The sequence below is a fragment of the Cryptomeria japonica genome, chromosome 7 (assembly GCF_030272615.1).
Source record: "Cryptomeria japonica chromosome 7, Sugi_1.0, whole genome shotgun sequence".
Classification (NCBI taxonomy): domain Eukaryota; kingdom Viridiplantae; phylum Streptophyta; class Pinopsida; order Cupressales; family Cupressaceae; genus Cryptomeria; species Cryptomeria japonica.
Window position 1 is genome coordinate 696,554,303 of NC_081411.1, and position 21,598 is coordinate 696,575,900.

Consider the following 21,598-nt stretch of genomic DNA (forward strand, 5'->3'; position numbering starts at 1 on the left):
CCTTGCTGAGCTATCAACTCAACAACCTTGTGAAACGTGGAAACAACCCCAAAGTGTGGGACCTTGCGCAAGGGGGTTGAATCTCCAGAGAAGGCCGACTTCCTTCTCAATCCAGGTGCAGTTGTTGAACCAACTCAACACTTCAAAACTTACTCCTAAGCCTATCCTAACAACTTGCAGAGGTAAAGGGAAGAGAGAAATGCTTAAAATCAAAGGATGTGATGCATCAAGATAAGAGATTGTTCCTCTCCCCACCCGAAATGGCACAAGGAATCAACTGAAATACCCAAGAGATGCACAAACTTCAGTTGCATGAGTGACCCAAACACATGTATGGAGGTTAGAATTTGCTAAGTGTCAAGAGGGGACAAGGATTCCTACAAGCCACACTCAGAAAAAACAAGTTAACACAACATATATGGAGAGAAGAGCCACAAAACATACACCTATGATGAAGGTAAGGAAACATACACAACATGCATAAGTTGAAGGAAGGCAAGAATGTAATTCCAATTCATTCAAAGGCCAAAGGCCAAACTTATAGTTGCATAAATGCAAGATAAATACAAGAGAAGTGGGAGAGCATAGAATAGCACAAGCCAACAGGGAGAGAACCCTTTACAATGAGGCTTAACAACCTTTATATAGAAAGATGGTTACAAGAGTGATCATGACCCCTGTATGTTAGTCTGGGAGTGTAGGGAAGTGCATGCGCTTGATTTGTACATGCAAGCAACCTAGCCATACCCACAAAAGGCAACCCTGAGAAGGGTGGATTGACTGACCTTCCAAAGTCAGATTATGCAGACATGACATAAGTCACCACAACAAGCATGGCCCCGTACCTCCCTTGATGGAAATCCTGCCAAAAACATTAAATGCACCCATGTGGCTCCACAAAAGAAGGTGCATTAGTCACCAAAGCTGTTGGAGCATTTAAAGCTTTGAGTGTCGATCACGCCATTCGGAAGTGTTGCAAGCCAGAAGGAGTTTGGAAGACTTTGGAGACCCGTGTCACTGAAGTTGGGGAAACTTCGGAGACCTGAGTCACTGAAGTTGGGAAGACTTGGGAACTTGGGAACCTGGGGATTCTGGAGTTCTGGGGTTGAAGACTAAAGAACTTGGGAATTTGGGGGTTCCGGAGTTTCGGGGTTGAGGAATAAGGAACTTGGGAACCTAGGGGTTCCGGAGTTCCGGGGTTGAAGAACTAGAAACTTGGGAACCTGAGGGTGTAATGGACACCCTAGAATGCCCAAAAACTAAACCAACTGCTGATAGGAATTTAGTCAAACGGTTTGCATCCAATTCCTTATTTCTCCGTTTAATGTTTAAACCCCCTTATGGCTTCGGAAATGAAATGTTTGTTTGTTTTGAAGTCTTTGCATAGATTTGAAATCACATAACATGAACTAGAAGGAAATTACAATAATATGCAACATGAAGATTGAACTACTGCTGATATGATATTATTTCCAGAATTAATAAAATCAAATACATAGCAGATTTTTTCAACTCACTAAATACTCCAGCATTTTTGACATAATGTTCCAACAATGACTTCCCATATTGCTGCTACAATAACATGAATAGTGCCGTGCTACAGTAACATGAATAGTGCCGCGTTACAGTGGCGTGGATAGTGTCGTGCTACAGTAAAGTGAATAGTGTTGCGCTACAGTATTAATTAGTCTTCAATCAGTCCAATATCTTCATAAAATCATCCCTTCAGAATGGCATAAGCATTGGACAAGAAGTGAAGAAGGTATGAGCAAAAACACCAAATCTGCTTGTAGCTGGAGATGCACCCAATCTGCCTGCTAATGAAGCTGATAGCAATGGATTCCAAAGACCAAACCCCAAAGGAATGACGTCTAGAATGTCACAAGAGAGGATAGACGTCCCCTAATGCCAAGAACGGATCTGCAACTCACACATCAATTTCTTCTCATATTCAACATGCCGAGTGAAGCCACAAAAGCTTCCTTTTATTCTTTCTCCAAGGGTCGACCCAACTCACTTGAGCAATGTGGGATAAAAGATGTGCAATATAAAACATATTAAAATATTCACTTATGTCTCCCTTGGGTGCCCCTTTGATTTGCACACATCCCCATAAAATAAATATTAAAGTAACACTTTAATATTTTACAATTAAATTAAATGTTACTTTAATAACACTTTAGGCATTAAAATATATTAGCAATCGGACTCCGAATAGCGCGAGTGATAGCTCGTCAGAAAGCTCTCGCCGAATAGTATCGAATCCAATCACCAAAGCTAGCCTCTGTTGTGTCCTGCTGACTTACTAAAAATAGTAAGTATGCTTGAAACTAAGTAAATCAACTCCGTTTTAGCCCAAACTGGAAATGACTAGGCCAAAACACTCCAGGATCCCCTTAAACCCTTCGTTAGCCTTGGGACCATGTAGAGCTAGGCTAACGCACATACACTTGGTCAACTGCTAAAGTGGGGACATTACAAGGGGTTCCGGAGTTCCGAGGTAGAAGACTTAGGAACTTAGGAACCTAGGGGTTCCGAAGTTCAGGGGTTGAGGAAGAGAAGACTTAGGAACTTGGGAATCTGGGGGTTCTGGGGTTGAGGAATAAGGAACTTGGGAACCTGGGGGTTCCGGAGTTCCGGGGTTGAAGACTTAGGAACTTGGGAATCTGGGGGTTCTGGAGTTCCGGGGTTGATTGAAGAACTTAGGAACTTCCTTTTGACAAAACAACACTTCATAATTCATGATTCCATTGCTCCCTCTTTGATCAAACTGGGGCAGCGTTGGTCCATGGAACATATCTCTGATCGGTTGTCATTGATGGACCAAGGGTGTCATAAAATGACAACAGAAACATTATGGGCACTATGATATTTTTTGATAGATTAAATATTTTTGCACATTGTAAAGTGATTGTGTACCTCTGGTCTCAAAATTTCACTTTGAGACCTTGCTATATCTATTAAAATATTGTCGGTTTGTGTAAGGATTTCATTATGTCTATATCTATGAACTTGGGAAACATTATTTTTGACACATATGTTTATTGCTTTAGGTTGGCCTACCTGCACGAGGAAAGACCTTCACTGCAGCAAAGCTTACCAGATACCTTCGATGGCTAGGCCATGAGACAAAGCACTTCAATGTTGGAAAGGTACATGTATATTAGTTTAATATAAAATGTGATTGTTTCATTCTAATGCAGTTGATTGGTGTTTTTGGAAAGTTTAATTACCTCCTGTATCTCATATTTGAATGATACTGCTCATCTGTTTCTGTAATTTTTCTGGACAGTATCGTCGCCTTAAACTTGGACTAAATCAGGTAATTTATCCATTGCTGTCAAACAATTTCTTTTTGTTAAAATATCTATGCACCTTTTAATCATTATAATCTCTCTTTATGCTGTTTTCTTTCTTTGTTTAAACCAAGCATTCACAGTATTTGTTTTACAGTTCTACAAACCTTGATGAAGCATAGATCAATAGACAACAATGCTACCATCATTAAAAATCCCTACCTTATACATTGGGACAAAATAACTATAAGAGAAAATTGCAACTCATTATTTTGAATAATTTTTCATATGGAAAGTTCATTGGCCTAACATGTTATACATTTGCCTTGTACAAATAAAACTATTCTTATCTATGCTACCCCAGAATGGAGAAGTGGAAATTGATAGCAACCCAGCTCTTTTAGATGATGTCTTGAATATCACGATAAATTTATAAGTTTTTCAACTCTTATTGCATGAAAAATTGTATTCAAGGTCTGTAATTACATTAATTAACCTGGAGTTTTCTAGTAAAAAAATGTTTAGAGATTGTGAGTTTGAATAGGATATAGAGATCTTGCAAATAGTTCTTAATACTATCCATACTTTGATGTGCTAAAACTTAATAAAATCTAGGAGGGATCTGCTTTTATCATATCGTATATAAAATTTAAATAGTTGAGAGTTGAGACACTCTTTTCAAGGAATACAATGTCATAAGTTATATGGTCCTTTCATTTTTCATTATTTAAATTTGACATGGAAGCTAGTAACAGACAATAATCCTTTATGAAAACAAATTCTCTTTCAATCGGCTATATTGATGTTATATGCTCCATTTGATTTTTAATGATCTGAATTTGATCTGGAAGCTATGTGCAGATGTCAATCCTCTATAAATATAAATTTATTTCAATCTGTTTTTTTTTCCTTTTAAAACTCTGTGATGGCATACTCACTGGTTGGATTTAGAAACTCTAGTCTGCAGAATTTTTTCGACCTGACAACCAGGAAGGTGTAGATGCACGAAATGAGGTACTTATTATGTTTTCCTATTTTCTTGTTGTGGTTCTTATAATGGAAGTTAAGCCTTCTTTCTGTTCTATTACTAACTGTTGTCTTAATTGCATGTTCTTCTCTATGACAATTTAAGTGAATTACAATCCGTTGTGAAATATATGTTATGAGAAGAGCTAATTTTGCAACGTCAACCCTTGAAAAACCAATTTATATTACCAATTGGTGACTAGAGAAGACTCTTGTGGCTAAACTTACCATTCTTAGCTTTATATATCAGGTGGCAGCATTAGCAATGGAAGATATGATCGCCTGGATGCAAGAAGGTGGTCAGGTATCCATGTTACAATATTGTAAAAAGTCATCATGAATGATCTTTATATCTGTGATTTGAAATTTCATCCCTGTTTTCTTTTTTTTCTGTTCATAGGTGGGCATCTTTGACGCAACAAATAGCACCAGAAAGCGCCGCAACATGCTCATGAAAATGGCAGAAGGAAGGTGCAAGGTATTTCCAGAAACAGTAGAGCACTTGTCAATAGCTTTGTATATGATGTTATATGTTGATGACATAAGTACAACAGCTAATTGCAGCAAACAAGAGGTGTTATCTAACAATAAATCTGGAAAATTGAATTAACTGTAGTAATCAGTTATATTTGGTATATGACTGTTCACCAACCATTTTAGAAGCACACTAAAATGTTTTAGGAATGAATGATTTCTTAGAATAATTATATTTATCGTATTATGTCTGGCAAGTTGACATTTTCTTATATGATTATTTAGAATTCTTGTCTAGTTTATTTTTCAAATTTTTACATTTGTCACTTAGTGACCTTACTAGTAACCACTCTAAATCCATTCTTTCCTATGTCCACTTCATTTGTCCTCAACTAATTGTTTATTTTCTCTGCATCCACCCTTCGTATGCTATTCCTTCCCTTAGAAGCAGTTTTTATTCTCTTATAAACTTTATTTTTCTAAAATTTGTTTTCATACTCTTTCCATCATTCAATAAACTATTGCAACCACAAAGTTATGTTATTTCATTTTCTGTCTCTATTGATTCTGTTATTTCATTTTCTGTCTCTATTGATTCTGTTAATAAGAAATATTGTTCATCCTCCTGTGGTAGACATTTCTTGTTCAAAGATTATTGTTTGTTGTTTTTTGATGCGTGTTTTGTGACACCCTACAACATAGAATAAAATACCAAGTATTGTATGCTCTCTTGAACAAGGAAACCTCAAATGCTAAACAATGTGATCAATTAAGGTAACCCAAGGTTTACAAATGTTATGTCTAGACAATGCAATGGATAGACTTAGTGAATGATGTGGTTTTGCTGTTTACACAAAGGGACTTACGCAATTGTTCTACAATGCTGCTGGAAATTGAATACTAAACTGACTTGAACTTCAAATAAAAGACAAAAAGGATAAGGGTTAGAGGATCTAATACCTAAAATGCTAAGGAATGACAATAATGGATAGTGCTTAGATAGACAAATTCCTTATGGAACTATTGTCTACTTAACCAGAGATAGCTCACAATGCCATAGAAAGAGTGCAATTTTCTAAGGTAGTGAAAGATTTTCATATTGCAAACATCCATCCAAATACCCAATGCTGGTGCAATCCAAATGCATATCCACAATTGAACTGTTGCCAAAATGAGGTTGAGACCAAGCTTGAAAAACTCGGATTTTGCAATAACTTGGCAAGGCCAAAAAATTTTAAAAACTCGGTGTAATGTCCCCATTTAAGCAGACTTGGATTTTTTGAGATTAGCCTATTATCCTGACCCTCGTAGGCTAATGTGTTGGGTAGAGGGTCTTTTGAGGATTGGTATCATCTCCAGTGTTCAGAGTGCTTCAGTTTGGTCTTCGTTTGGCATCATTCGGACATCATTTGCTCTACTTCCTATTTTTAGTAAGTCTTGGGATGTTAGAGATGAACCCCTGCTATTTTTTAGTAAAGGGGGTATGGTCATATGTAGTCTCCTCATGTTAGCTCCCAATTTAGACGACATTTGAAAATACAAAGTATTCATGGAGATATTAATGTTTAATTGGCTCAATTAAACATTAATTATTTGGAGATTATATTATTAAGTTATAAAATGACTTTATATTATAAAGCACTTAAATGAGGGTCTATTTATCATGATAAGGGGGCCAAGTTTATTAATAATTTATGAGCACATAACCCAAGGTTTAATTACATTATTGATGCCAATGAAATATTATAACATTTTAATGTTAATTAAGAGCTTTTTGAAGAAGTTCGAACTTCTTGAGGAAATATAAGGGTGCAAAAGGAATCGAACTTCAAATGATGTGATTGGAGTTTTTGATTGAAGTTTCTTTGGAGCATTGAAGTGTAGAATACCAAGGGTTTCTGCAGGATTCAAGGCTTGTCGGCATTGGAGAGCGTGGCTTCTTCATTGTAACAGCATATAGAGGGTGTGCAATATCATCTGATTATGCTTGTGAGAGCTGGCTTCATTCAGAAGTCAATATTGAGCTGATTGGAGGGTTTATTTCAGAGTTTGTTTGCAGATTGAAAGAGACTACAGTGCGCTACAGTGCTGTGAACAGTGCGCTACAATGCCGTGAACAGTGCGCATGAACAGTGCGCTACAGTAGTTTGAATTTTATAGAAGGGGATTTAGAAAGGTGAACAGCTATATATATTTGACAAGGGCTTTGCGTATGAGGAGAATCAAACCAATATATCAAGGCAGCCATTGAAATTCCAGGTTTTCTATCTATGGTCATTGTATTAGAAAATCATTACTTCATTGCATCATTTTCTATTATGATTATATCATGAAATACTTGGAGGTTGCATATGTTTAATGGAGATATAAGTGGCTGTAGGTATACATTGGGATGCATGACAAGTGTTTGTCTTAATGTCAACTAGCTGTACTAGTTAATTTCAGTCATTACATGTGTGTGTAAAGGTCTAAAACAGCTAGTATATCATTTCTATAACAACTTTGCATTGTTAGAAGCTTTCCATAACTTCATTTGCAGCCTACAAACCCAAAGAAGACAAATAAAGAATTCACTACAGCGGCTTCAAACATTGTATGCCAAGTGTTTGACAATATTCCTTGGGGTTCAAAGAAGCGAAACAGGGTCAGATTAGCCAAGGGATATTACAGTGGTATCAGAGCGGTTTCTTGCCAACTTGTTGGGTAAATTGATTCAGGTAGTTAATCATGGTTACTTCGGGTACCCAGAATTAGTGGGACCAGAATAGGAAGCAAGTGTATTCCTCATTGGAAAAGTTAAAACAAAACCAGAAGAAGCTGGATGAATTGATTTCACACCCTGCAAAACTTGATAGAATTGCTCGGTATATGACATCTATTTTTAAGGATAAAAAGGTGAAACTTGAAGAGAATGTGGTGATTATTGGCACTCAAGAAGTTGCTAACAGTCATGATAACAAGTCTGATTTTCATGACAGCAGCCTTGCACTTGAGCGTAATGATGATTTGAAAGTCATGGAAAGTTCAGAAAGTGTTGTGGGAGTGACCTTGAGTATTGGCACTCGTGATACAAGTGTCAAGAATGAGGATTGCATGGGAATTTTGGCTCATAAGAGTTTTGATCTACATGACAGCAGTGATGAAATTTTGCATCAGCATGAGAGAGCAGTGACTACACATGTGCAAGATGCTTCTATTAAGTTGCCGCATGAAGGTACTCGAGATTTGGGTACTAATGGGGTAATGTGTGATGTGGATTCATGTCATTTAGAGTCTGATTTTTCAGATTAGACCTTAGAAAACAAGTTTGAAGATTCATGCTTTGTCATAGGATCCAAGAATCATAAGTTGGATGGCCATGTAGTTACATTGGAAGTGGAAGTGTGTGAAGATATTGTCATAACAACAACTTCTACCTTGCCAGTTGAGCCATCCTACGAGGTACATAACAGTAATACCTTAGATATTGATGTGTGTACAATTGATTGCACACATGATGTTGTTGATCACTTGGTGAGTGATGTTGATTCGGTTTCATACCATAGTGCAGATTTGGGTGGAAAGAATGAGTCATAGGGGTATCATCATTTGGCTGGGCAGTTGAAGGTTAATGATGATATGATTGCTACAGCTTTGGAGCATTTTGATGTCGCTCGACAAATGTTGGCGACCTTTGGTTGGAGTACTCCTGAGACATATGAGCACGGTGATAGTAGCCTTTCCCTATAAGAGTTCCATGCACTCCGAGCAGCTATTGGGATAATGAAACAGAATTACTTGCAGTTACTTGCTGATAGGGATTATCTTCTTGAGTGGGATTGCACTTGCTACGATGCACTAAAGGGAAAGGAGGAGGTTGATGAGCTCACCCATGAGCTTGAGGTGACTATGGACTCGTTGGAGAGCGCTCAGTCAGCCCTTCGTGAGTCACAGTCACAGGTTGAGGAACTTACCGTGGCATTGAGTTTAGCACAGTCTTCACCATCTGTGGATACAGTTGAGTTTCCTATAGCATCACTTGGTGATGAGTTTACAACCACAGGTTGTAGTGATGGGTATGTTGACGATGTGGTTACATCCGTCACTGATGCAGGTACAGGTGACTTAGCTGGGATGAGTATTTGGGTTGAGAGTAGCAGAGAACCACTCGTTGCATCAGGTTCTCCCGAGGTTAGTGCTATGACAGATGATACAGGTCAGATTGTTGATAGCTCGTGTGGCAATGGTGGACTCTCCAGAGAGTTGTGTATTAGTACACGATGTTACTCCATCCACTTCACATGGAACTCGCATAGTGTCATCTGGTTGGGAGTATGGCTCTCATGTAGATTTGTTTCCCTCTCCTGGAAGCAAATCTATTACATCATCCCATGCAGCTGATTTTGGACGCCAGCTTGTTGTTTCTCATAGTCAGAGTGATCAGCTGCAGGTCTTAGAGGATAAGGTTGACTTAGCCTTATATTGTTTTTACTGCACAGATTCATTTATTGAGTACCTTCTTGAGAGTCCTGAGTTTCGAGAAGGTCCGTTTGGAGCCACCAAGGATACTCTCATCTGAGGTTCTCTCGCCATCAGGCGTGGTGTGGGAGTAATTATTGATACTCTGACTACAATGCTTCCTAATAGAGATTTTGTGATTGGGTTTGCAGAGAGGGTTACCAGAGCCCCTACCCAATCAACTGTTTGGGGTCAGAGATTGGAGCCATCTCATGATTCCGGCATTGTTAGAGATGAGCCCTTGACTGAGGTTGGAGCGTTTTATCGCAACTACACAGTGAGGAGTGCTCATCACTTTTCTTTTGATCCACACGTGGACTTGATGATGCATCAATGTGGATTGGCTTCAGGATTATACCATCCATTGTGGGATGGAGAGTTACCATTTTCAGTAGATGGAACTAGCAGTTGCAAGTACTTGACTCAGTTGATTGTTGGTGGCTACTTGCTTGAGCAGTGTTCAGTTTCCCATCATGTTGATGTGTATCCGGTGGAGATTGTTACTCCTATGACACAGAGGCTATCTTTGGATACATGGCTTCAGAGAGACTATGGTGACAATGGGCATGATGGTTTAGTTGGATATCACATCCATGAGGGTTTAGCAGAGGTTGTGGAGAGATGTTGCGTAGCAGATGTTTCCAGGTACTCCTATCTTCACAGTACAGATGGATGTGTGTATAGATTGCACTGGGATCTAGGTGATGACAGAGTTAGTGTTGCAGTTTGGATAGGTCTCATGGGTTGGCTTCACCACATCTCGCATGGTGAAGTGGCAATCAATGTTGAGCAGCGAAAGTCTGAGGGAGGTTTACATAGCAGATTTCTACCCTGGATTTGGAATCCAGGTATACTATGTGGGACACTAGCGAGTATGTTGAGGGATCCTTTGTGTGCATCCAAGTTCCGGTTAATGTTCCCTGTTTTGGGAAGCAAACATTGTCAGTTTTCAGAGTTGCTTCCACTTGATGTTCATGTTCTTGTGACACTTGCTGTTGAGGTTGATTTAGTTTGGCAGGTCTTGTTAGTTGTGCCCTTGGTGTGGGCATTACAGGAGTTGGTTGGTAACACCAGGGACATTACACAGGTCTTCATTTGGGATCCAGGTGGAGGAGTTTCTTTGCAGTCGATATTGCTTGGGGACAAGCAATTTCAGGAGGGGCGAACTGTAATGTCCCATTTTAGCAGACTTGGATTTTATAAGATTAGCCTATTATCCTGACCCTCGTAGGCTAATGTGTTGGATAGAGGGTCTTTTGAGGATTGGTATCATCTTCAGTGTTCAGAGTGCTTCAGTTTGGTCTTCGTTTGGCATCATTCGGACATCATTTGCTCTACTTCCTATTTTTAGTAAGTCTTGGGATGTTAGAGATGGACCCCTGCTATTTTTAGTAAAGGGGGTATGGTCATATGCAGTCTCCTCATGTTAGCTCCCAGTTCAGACGACATTTGAAAATACAAAGTATTCATGGAGATATTAATGTTTAATTGGCTCAATTAAACATTAATTATTTGGAGATTATATTATTAAGTTATAAAATGACTTTATATTATAAAGCACTTAAATGAGGGTCTATTTATCATGATAAGGGGGCCAAATTTATTAATAATTTATGAGCACATAACCCAAGGTTTAATTACATTATTGATGCCAATGAAATATTATAACATTTTAATGTTAATTAAGAGCTTTTTGAAGAAGTTCGAACTTCTTGAGGAAATATAAGGGTGCAAAAGGAATCGAACTTCAAATGATGTGATTGGAGTTTTTGATTGAAGTTTCTTTGGAGCATTGAAGTGTAGAATACCAAGGGTTTCTGCAGGATTCAAGGCTTGTCGGCATTGGAGAGCGTGGCTTCTTCATTGTAACAGCATATAGAGGGTGTGCAATATCATTTGATTATGCTTGTGAGAGCTGGCTTCATTCAAAAGTCAATATTGAGCTGATTGGAGGGTTTATTTCAGAGTTTGTTTGTAGATTGAAAGAGACTACAGTGCGCTACAGTGCTGTGAACAGTGCGCTACAGTGCCGTGAACAGTGTGCATGAACAGTGCGCTACAGTAGTTTGAATTCTATAGAAGGGGATTTAGAAAGGTGAACAGCTATATATATTTGACAAGGGCTTTGCGTATGAGGAGAATCAAACCAATATATCAAGGCAGCCATTGAAATTCCAGGTTTTCTATCTATGGCCATTGTATTAAAAAATCATTACTTCATTGCATCATTTTCTATTATGATTATATCATGAAATACTTGGAGGTTGCATATGTTTAATGGAGATATAAGTTGCATATTCCACATTCATGGTAACATTCAACATTGATCAGCCACTTAGCTTTCATGCCAATTGTTTGCTTAAATGCCTAATGGCTGTAGGTATACATTGGGATGCATGACAAGTGTTTGTCTTAATGTCAACTAGCTGTACTAGTTAATTTCAGTCATTACATGTGTGTGTAAAGGTCTAAAACAGCTAGTATATCATTTCTATAACAACTTTGCATTGTTAGAAGCTTTCCATAACTTCATTTGCAGCCTACAAACCCAAAGAAGACAAATAAAGAATTCACTACAGCGGCTTCAAACATTGTATGCCAAGTGTTTGACAATATTCCTTGGGGTTCAAATAAGCGAAACAAGGTCAGATTAGCCAAGGGATATTACACTCGGGACTCGCCAAAACTCAGCGAAAAACTCGGCAACTTTATCGAACATTTGAAAATACATTTTTTTTTATATATAATTCAAAAACACACATTTACACCAAATTTGTATAACATATATGATTTCCATGATATATAAATCAAATTTTTTTGGTAATACATAGCAACCAATGCAAGTATCATAGCATAAACCAAAAGGCAAAAACCAAGTGCAACATATGAATAAGAGTTCAATACATATCAATGTATCATAGTGACATAGACTCATAGAGTCATAGACCACAAAACAAAAACCTCTGAAATTCTGATTACATATCAAGTTCAAAGTTTGGTATCAATGAAAATAAGAAATCATAAATTGCGTCTACGACTAAAGCTCAAAACAGATTGTGGCCGTTGTGTGGGTGGTGCTGAAGTAGTGGCAACATCCTCAACACTAATAGGTGCCTCTGCTGCATGATCAACCTCTTGCTCCTCCTCCTCACGTGCTACCACTTCCGCATCCCATTCCTCTCCTGCCCTCTCCAACTCACTCAACTGCTCATTAGTAAGGAATGGATCCAAATCATTATTAACATCATCAGGAGAAGCAACCCATTCTGCTGCATATGGATCAATGTCATCCAAGTCAAGTGCTTCATGTGAATCTTGCCCTAGCACCTTCTTCTCATGTAATCGAATGTTGTACCGCACAGACAATATCATTCAAGCGTTGTTGAGTCAACCTATTGTGCTTTTTTGTGTGGATGTTCTCAAAAACACTCCAGTTGCGCTCACAACCAAAAGCACTACAAGGCTGTGATAATATGCGGATGGCAAGCTTTTGAAGATTAGGTGTTGTGGCACCATAATCTTCCCACCACAAATCTGCAAGGATACAAAATGTCATTTATAACTTGTAAAGATTTCAATAATCTTAAAGAGAGAAATAAATGGTAAAAATTAAACATATGTTTTTTTTTACCTGGTCGTAAGGTGGCACTCCTACGTTTGCAATCAGGTGAAGAAAACAAGTCCTCTAAGGCCTTCTTATAGCTCTGCAACTCATCAAGTATCAGGTCTCGAAGGATCTCATCATCAACTAATCTCCGAATGCATGTGTCAAGGCCAATTTTAACCTCTGCATCTTTTTTGAAACTCGGAGAGTAAAAAAACTTGGGATTCAAGAAGTAGGCAGCAACATGAATATGTTGGTGAAGTTGATGGTTCCACCTCCGATCAATTATGTGCCATATGGGTTCATACTTGGTCTTGTTTGACCCATACAAGTGTTGAATTGCCTCTTTGGCCTTATCCATGGCCTCGTGTAGATACCCCATGGAGTTATGATCCCCATCCACCATTCGTAGCACCCTCACCAACGGTTCCAACACCTAGATATAAAAAATCTAACAAAATCAGCAGATTGAAATATTAGAAAATTAAATAATAAATCATCAATTAAAGTTTCAAAACTTATATTGATGATCTCCTCCACTATCTTGGCAAAATTAGTATATAAAATGGCAATCACAACCTTCTCTGCTTCAGGATTTGTAGCATAAGGACTCCCCAACCATCTTCACTCACAAACATCCGCTTCAGGTTGGGCAATGTAGCAAGTATGCTTTGCAAGGTGAGCAAATTGGTAGCAAAGTGTGTGACCCCCGATCGCACAAGATCCTTACCTTCAATGTGCTCTCTCATAAGATTTATGACGCATGTGTCATTGTAGATGTATTTGGTGATATTCCTTCCATCTTCAACCACTTTATTTACCCAACTTAGTTTCCCTATGTCCTCAAGGAGCAAGTCAAGACAATGGGCAGCACAAGTGCTCCAAAATAATGTCGGATGTCTAGCCATTAGAAGTCTGTTGGCTGCCACATATGCAGCTGCATTATCAGTCACAACCTGGATGACATTCTGCACTCCCACATCCATCACCACCTCATCCAACATGTTGCACAAGGACTCCGCATTCTTCACTTCATTGGAGGCATCAATTGATTTTAAAAATACTAACTGTCCCCCTGAAGCAACCAGAAAGTTGATGAGTGTCCTATTTCTACCATCTGTCCATCCATCAAAAAGAATGGTGCAGCCATTCTTTTCCCAAATAGTCATTTGCTCTTCCACTAATGCATGAGTGTTTTGGACCTCATCCTGCAATAATGGTCCACTTACCTCGTAACGGCTTGGGGACTTGAACCCCTTACCTGCCACAATCAACGCGGTGACCAATTGGTCCCAAGATGGACTAGAAATAGCATTGAACAAAATATCTTTGTAGATAAAAAATCTAGCACACGCCACCTTGGCTTGTTGGTGAGCCTCTTTATTCCATGTAGTGCCGAGCAATCCAGGTTGTGCACCAAGAGTGTTACGTGGAATAAAGAAGTTTTCCATATTGTTGTCCAAAGTTCCCTTTGCTCGTATTTGTGGCCCAAGGGAAGAACTAGATGTCCCCACATCTGTATGTGACCCTATGGAACTCAAATCTGCCCTTGGGGCTGCCATTGCCTCTGCTGTTCTTTTTTTTGTTGCCTTCCTTTGATCATATGCTTCAAGCATTGCTATTGCATCTCTCGTAACCTCTTCAGTACATTCCGTACAGCTTGTGGTATCTCGGCATTCAATTTTTGCAAGGTGATATTTGAACCTATTAATGCCACCTTTTACAATTTTTTTGCAATGGTTGCAAAAAACATCTCTCCTTCTTTTGGACCTGGTCTCACATGTTTCCAACAAGGGTCTCTCTTTTTGCCACCAACTTTAACTGTAGAAGCTGAATCCATTTTCTTTCAAAAAGATGTGGAAAAGAACCTAGCAAAAGAGAGACAACATTTAGATATCAATAACATTGTTAACAAAAAAAATCACGAACATCCAAAAATTACAATGATTGTATAACTGTATTTTATTTACAATCATCTATTAATAGATGACTATCTAAAATTAAAATTTTTAATTGGTTGTGTATTTTTTTAAGTTTTTAACTTCAAATTTAAATTTAAATGAAATACTTTAATACACATTGACACTACACAGTTGACATTCATTTCAAATGACTGTATTACACAGTCATTAATTACAATGTACATTAATACACAGTCATTTGAAATGACCTTGTATTACACAGTCATTTGAAATGACTGTGTCTTACATAGTCATCAGTCATTTGAAATGTCTGTGTATTACACAATAATTTGAAATGACTGTGTATCACACAGTCATCAGTCATTTGAAATGACTGTGTATTACACAATCATTTTAATTGACTATGTATTCACAGTCATTTAAAATTTTAAAACAGTCATTTTAATTGACTGTGAATGCATAGTCGATTAAAATTTAAAATGACTATGAATTCAAAATAAAACAATATAATCAATTAAAATTAATAGTAAGTGTAATACAGTAATACAAAAATGAAAAGACAAATACAAAATCACAATAGTTTTTTACAAAACACAAATCATACAAAAATTAAAAACAAATACAACTTCGAATCTTGCTGCAAATGCAAAAAGATCTAAGAAAAATCATGAATAAAAACCTGGTTGCGCGTGCAAATGCAAACCCTACTGGAAATCACGTGGCGTTTTTTGCCTTTTGGAGTCGCACAAAATGGAATAAAGACTTAGGTATTTTTTTTGCCTGCGACTTGAGTCACATTTTTCTCGCGTTTTGTGCCGCGTTTTCGGGCGGGTTTTGGTGATTAACGGTGAGTATTTGCCAAAAAAATTGCGGCGATTATATGAAAAAATCGTGCCGAGTTTTTCCGTGAGTAACTCACGCGCCATTAGGGCTCGCAATTACTCCCGAGTTTTCTAATGGCTCGCCGAGTTTTGCATCTCTGGTTCAGACTAACCATACACTACAATTTGCAATCAACAAACTACAAATGGTGTGGACCAAGGAATTCATTAAATATCTTTACATTTCTCCATCACAATCAATGAACGTCAACTAGAACTTGAGAAGTAGAAACCATGCAAAATGTTGAAACAACACACAAAGATCCATCATATCTTCAATGAAAATTATGTATTTATTCAGCATAGTCTTGGCAACAATTTTTGATCTCCTCCTCCTCTTCCTCCTACCACTAACTTCTAACTACTAACCTTTACAAATGAGAAGAACAAGCCTTATGTAGACTTTGGATTACAAAATGAAGGGCCTAGATTGATTCTAAATCAATGGCCAAGTAATTCAATGAAACCATAAGTGAGGGTAGTTACAACTACCACATCCTTTTGAGGAAAAGGACCAATGAAAATTAACCCTCAATGGAACAATTTACAAGGAGTAGATGATGATATTTCATTCAATGCATCCACTTGTCTACTTGTTCTCCTTTTGATGGGTTAGATTCGATGAATCTGGACATGTTGACCTTGACTTGTTTGGTTGGTTGGAGATGAGTAGATGCCACCTCAGCTTGCATATCTTTCTTCTTCCTTCATCTTTTTTTCAACTCCACTTCTATATCATCATAGAGGAGTCTCATCCTTCATATCTCTGTCGGATGAGTTTCTAGCTTTGATTAACTCTTCTGAAACTATCTGCTCAAGAAGTTTCTATGGTTGAAAGGGGATGCCTATATTAGCTAACTTGTTTCCATGTGTTTAGGGTGTGGGAAAGATGTATGCTACCAAAAATATGATGGTATTTCCTAGTTTTGTACCTGCTGTTTGAAAAATTACAGACCTACAGGCCCTGGCATGAGTTGCTGGGAGTGATTGCTTATCATTTCTTGATTCTTTGTTGTCGTTTGGTGGCACTGGGGGTATATACCATTGCTGGTCTTTGTCGGGAGGTGTTCTTCAGTGATTTGGTGAATTTTCAAGGCTGTTCTAACCTACAACAGTCATATTTTAGGCATGCCATAGCTTTGTTAAACGTTTCAGATGCTGGAAATTTAGTGTCATTGCTTTCTGAGTGATATTGCAGCAGCATTTTGGGGTATTTGGTGGAGTCTACTTCAATTGGTATGCCTCTGGAAGGAAGGACAGTAACATTTGAGTGAAAAAGGTGCACTTATACAGTCATTCAATCCCTAATAGGCCCCGTTCCAAGAAGCAACTCAGTGTGCAGACTTGTATCAGCTATCCTATCAGTAATCCAGTTGCTTATTTTCAATGTATTATCCTGTAGAGTACCAGTTTGTAGTGATTACCATTGTGGTTTGGCATTGTCTCGGGTATTGCAGCAGTTATACTCCATAATTGGCACTTCTTATCAGCAAGAATGTCTACATCAAACCTGCAATTTATTTGCAAATGTTATCCAAGGTATTCCTAGTTGAATATTGACTTCGTTGTTTATTTGTTAGTGTCGCAGCGATTTGGTATGCATGTGCCACTGTATCATTAATTTATATAATCAGCATTGTTATATAATCATATCAGCTCTTTACGGCAGCCATTTGTCATTTATTGGGTTGTTTATGTTAATGCTTCATATTGGCAAAAAGCTCCAAAACAAAATCTAGGGTGGTTATTACAGGTTGTGCCAATTTTAAGAAATTTTTAGAGCCTAGATGGTAGAGATTAGAAAAAAATGCTACAGCTTGGAAATAATTTTTGAGAAACAAAGAATTGCTTATAAATAAATTAAAAATTTAAAGAATAAAAAGGGAAAAACTAGGGCTTGTTCAAGTTTTGAACTTGGATTTAAAAAAGAAGAGGAAAAAAAGAGAAGAACAAAGAAGGGAGAAAGAATGGAGGTAGAAAGAGAAAGGGTCGAACACTTTATTGACCTCTTGTTACCCTTCAATGCATTATGACTTGAATGCCACCTCATTAAAATGTGTGTTCCTCTGCTTGAATGTTGAGAATTAAATAGGATATATCTCCTTCCTACCAAATTCAGAAAAAATCCCTTGTGAACTAGCAAGTTTGCCTTTAAATGAGAGTGAGAGTGAGTGCATATGAATTATGAGCGAGTTAAATGAGGGTCAAATGACTACTTAGGTCGTTAAAGACCTAAGTCACCAATGCCTTTTGTTTTTCTAATCGATTGTTTTTCATGTGTCTAATTTTATTTATTTTTTAGTTTTTCAGACTTGTGAGTGAGACTGTTGTGACTCCTGAATTTCAGCAGCAAGACATGTGACTCAAGACTTTAGAATTATGGTTTTGAGGCAAGACTGCAGACTTACCTAACCATATAGCTTGCAAAGCCAATAAATACTCACCCTAAAATATATGTATATGTATATGTATATGTATATATGTATGTGTATGTATATACATCTGTATGTGTATATATATACACACAGACACACATACACACATCTACACACACATATGTATGTATGTATGCATGTATATGTACCGTGTACGTACATACGTACATACATAGATGCATATATACATTATATATACATATAGATACATACACACATATATACATTATACACACACACACACACACACACACACACACATATATATTATATATATATATATATATAGACACACACACACATACATACATACATAGAGACATACATACATGTATATATGTATGCATATATACATGTATACATGTATGTATACATATTTACGTACATATATATATATATATATATATAGTATGTATGTATTGCTTTATAAAAATCCAATACAATCTGGACCCAACAAGATGATGACTGTAGCTACAACAACACCATGGACAAATCAAGCCACATGGTCTGTCATGCGATGTGCAAGAGCTTTTTCATTTCTGCCTTGTATGCCTTGTTTCAACTCTACTTCTCTTTGTTTGGAAGAGATACTTGTAGAGAAAGGGAGGGATACTAGCTAGAACAACAACATGGACAAATCAAGCCACATGGTCTGTCATGCGATGTGCAAGAGCTTTTTCATTTCTGCCTTGTATGCCTTGTTTCAACTCTACTTCTCTTTGTTTGGAAGAGATACTTGTAGAGAAAGGGAGGGATACTTTTCATTTGTGCCTCGTATGCCTTGTTTCAGGTAGTAAACTACTTTAATGAGGTTTTGTCTACTTCTCTATCTGCTTGTGTGCATATGGTACTTGTAAGAGACACTCTCCCACAAGATCTGCTTCAATTTCTACTTACCCTGGTCTAAGGAAAATTCTTTTTATTGTCACCTCTCCATATTGGAAATACATAGGTATATCACCCTTCAAGCTTGCCAAACTTGATTTGAAATTTCTGTACATGATTGAACTTCTGATAGGGTAGTTGGTAAGAATACAGAGAAATACAGACAGATATGGGTATAATATGACATTGATACACAACAGATACCATACCCACACGTACCCAAAAAGTTCTGATTTTCCAGCCATGGTGGATACTGTGTGATTTGATTTTAAAAAAATCTGACAAATCTTCCTAAAGTACATTTCTAATTTTTATTTATTTATTTATTTTCTGGTATAAACAAAACCTACTTCAAGTCATTAAATGAAACATTTTTTTTTTGTTCTAGCAACCCATTTGTTTGGTTCCAACTCAACTCTACTATTTTTTTTGGCGTTTTTAATTTTTATAAATTAAAAAAAATTAATTGTCTATAATTTTATGTTTATATTTAATATAATGTTGTTTAATTTTTAGAAATTTAAAAATAAATTAAAGTTTGCTCTTTAAATATGAATGAAGTTTATTAATATATATACTTAATCATTTATTCTTTACAAAATTGTTATTGGTATAAATTTTAATATAATTATAATTTATATTTATTTATTTTATTATGGTTTTTATATTTTAATTAAGATTTCAAAATTAAATGTTAAAGTGAATTTTTTTATATTTAGGTTTAAATTATTGTTATTTATTTAGTTCTCTATATCTAAATTTTAAAATTTTAATATATTTATATATTTATTTTTTAATTTATTATTAAGAGTTACTTTATTTTAAATTTAGATTTAATTGACATTTTTTAATTTGAATTTTGGGTCGTGGTTTGTATATTGTAAAATGTTAAATCAGCCATTTATCATTTATTTGGCAATTTCGTGTCTACATTGATTATAAAGTAATGGAGACGTCCTCTAATAACTTGGAAAATTGAATATGTGTGTTTTTTTTTTGTAATGTCATATCCAGCAAAATTTCTATTGAATACCATATTTGTATCTCCATATATATATATATATATATATATATATATAGCGAGAGAGAGGGAGAGATTTCAACCTTTATATACAGAGGGTTGGCGAGGGAGTGGTTTTTAAGTTAGGCCTTATTGTTTGAGACCATGTCTTCACAGCCTGAGTGGTTGATAAGGTCTATTAGATTACTGTTCACCTTTCTATGGGAATCTTGGTGATAGTGGCTTATTTTTTGTTAGGAATTACTATGTTGATTCAATTAATTGTAAGACTATAACTATGAAATGGTTGTACGTAGATAGAATGCAAGTGCAAAGTTTGGGGAGATAAAGCTTAAATATATTATATGGGGCTTGTTGAAATGTGCATCCTATAAAATAGGAGCCCATCAAAGACTATAAATACATCTCTCTTATCAATAGCATTAAAAACCTGTATTGAGTACTTGAATGTGGGTACTGTTTATTGTTAACAGCTTATCACTAACCAAATCCACCATTTTTCGCCTATTCATGCTAGCATAAGATATTGTGAACACCATAAACACCATAGTGCAAGACTGTCAATTTGATAGGTTACTTTCATTTTTGCTGTTTTTTCAATATCTGATTCTTTATTCTATCTAGGCTTTATGAGTGCTTCCTATATGCATAACCTGACCACAACATTAAAGTCTCATCATTTATTATGTTGGGTCAAATGATCATAATTATTTGTGTATATTGGTAAGATGTAAATTGTATGGTGTGAATTGTGCAAGTATTTCCTCTCGGTGTTGTTTTATTGTGAATGGATTTTGACTCAGGTGTTTTAGTGGGCAATAAATGTTGTCAATAATAAAATCATCCTGTTACATGTGGCTGTTCTAGATAATCTTTTTGGAGACAATCTGCAATGATGAGGCTATTCTTGAGCGTAACATTCTTCTTAAAATCCAACAAAGCCCTGACTATGCAGATGTGTAAGTTGGAATCCCATTTTTTTGGCTGTTTTTCTAGAGCCTTACAGTGAGGTATGTTGCATTTAAATCTTCTTTATGCACATCTTCTTCCATTGTCATTAAATTATTATAATTTTGAAATTTGGTAAGGCATTCCTTGCAGGACAGACTTTGAAGCAGGTGTACGAGACTTTAAAACCCGGCTAGCTAATTATGAGAAGGTTTACTTCTGAACATTTTAAATCAGATTTGTTTTACAAGTGTTAATGTCTATATGGTACTAGCACCTACTAAAACTCTCAAAGAAGTATTTCTTTCCCTCTGAATATCAGGTTTACGAACCAGTTGAAGAGGGCTCTTACATAAAAATGATTGATATGGTCAGTGGCCAAGGAGGACAGATACAGGTACACACACCTCATAACTTCACAGATCTCTTTGTAGATCTTAAAACCTATATTGATTGCAACGTGTAGCCTTTAATAAGACAAGACTGATACATAAGAAGTCAGATAAATGGGTGGGTACCGTATAGAGCTGTGGCCTTGTTTTAAGATATTGTACTTTGATGGGAAGAAAAGTAGGTGATGTCGTCTTTTTCTAAGATATTCTACTTTGA

At 36.7% G+C, this 21,598-nt stretch overlaps 1 protein-coding gene across 7 annotated transcripts in view; it reads left to right on the forward strand.

The window, feature by feature from the left end:
* LOC131033051 (6-phosphofructo-2-kinase/fructose-2,6-bisphosphatase) overlaps positions 1-21,598 on the forward strand; it is a 211,362-nt gene that overhangs the window by 36,398 nt on the left and 153,366 nt on the right. For 6 of the 7 annotated variants that reach the window (XR_009103553.2, XM_057964168.2, XM_057964170.2 and 3 more), the window contains exons 7-14: positions 3,054-3,152; positions 3,293-3,322; positions 4,257-4,310; positions 4,573-4,626; positions 4,723-4,800; positions 20,909-21,000; positions 21,143-21,200; positions 21,312-21,386. Coding sequence is in view for 6 of the 7 variants with exons in the window: in XM_057964168.2 (XP_057820151.2) it covers positions 3,054-3,152; positions 3,293-3,322; positions 4,257-4,310; positions 4,573-4,626; positions 4,723-4,800; positions 20,909-21,000; positions 21,143-21,200; positions 21,312-21,386 (540 nt within the window). In the remaining variant the exon portion in view is untranslated. The remainder of the gene's footprint in view (positions 1-3,053; positions 3,153-3,292; positions 3,323-4,256; positions 4,311-4,572; positions 4,627-4,722; positions 4,801-20,908; positions 21,001-21,142; positions 21,201-21,311; positions 21,387-21,598) is intronic. The other variant, XM_057964167.2, reaches the window with a different exon arrangement.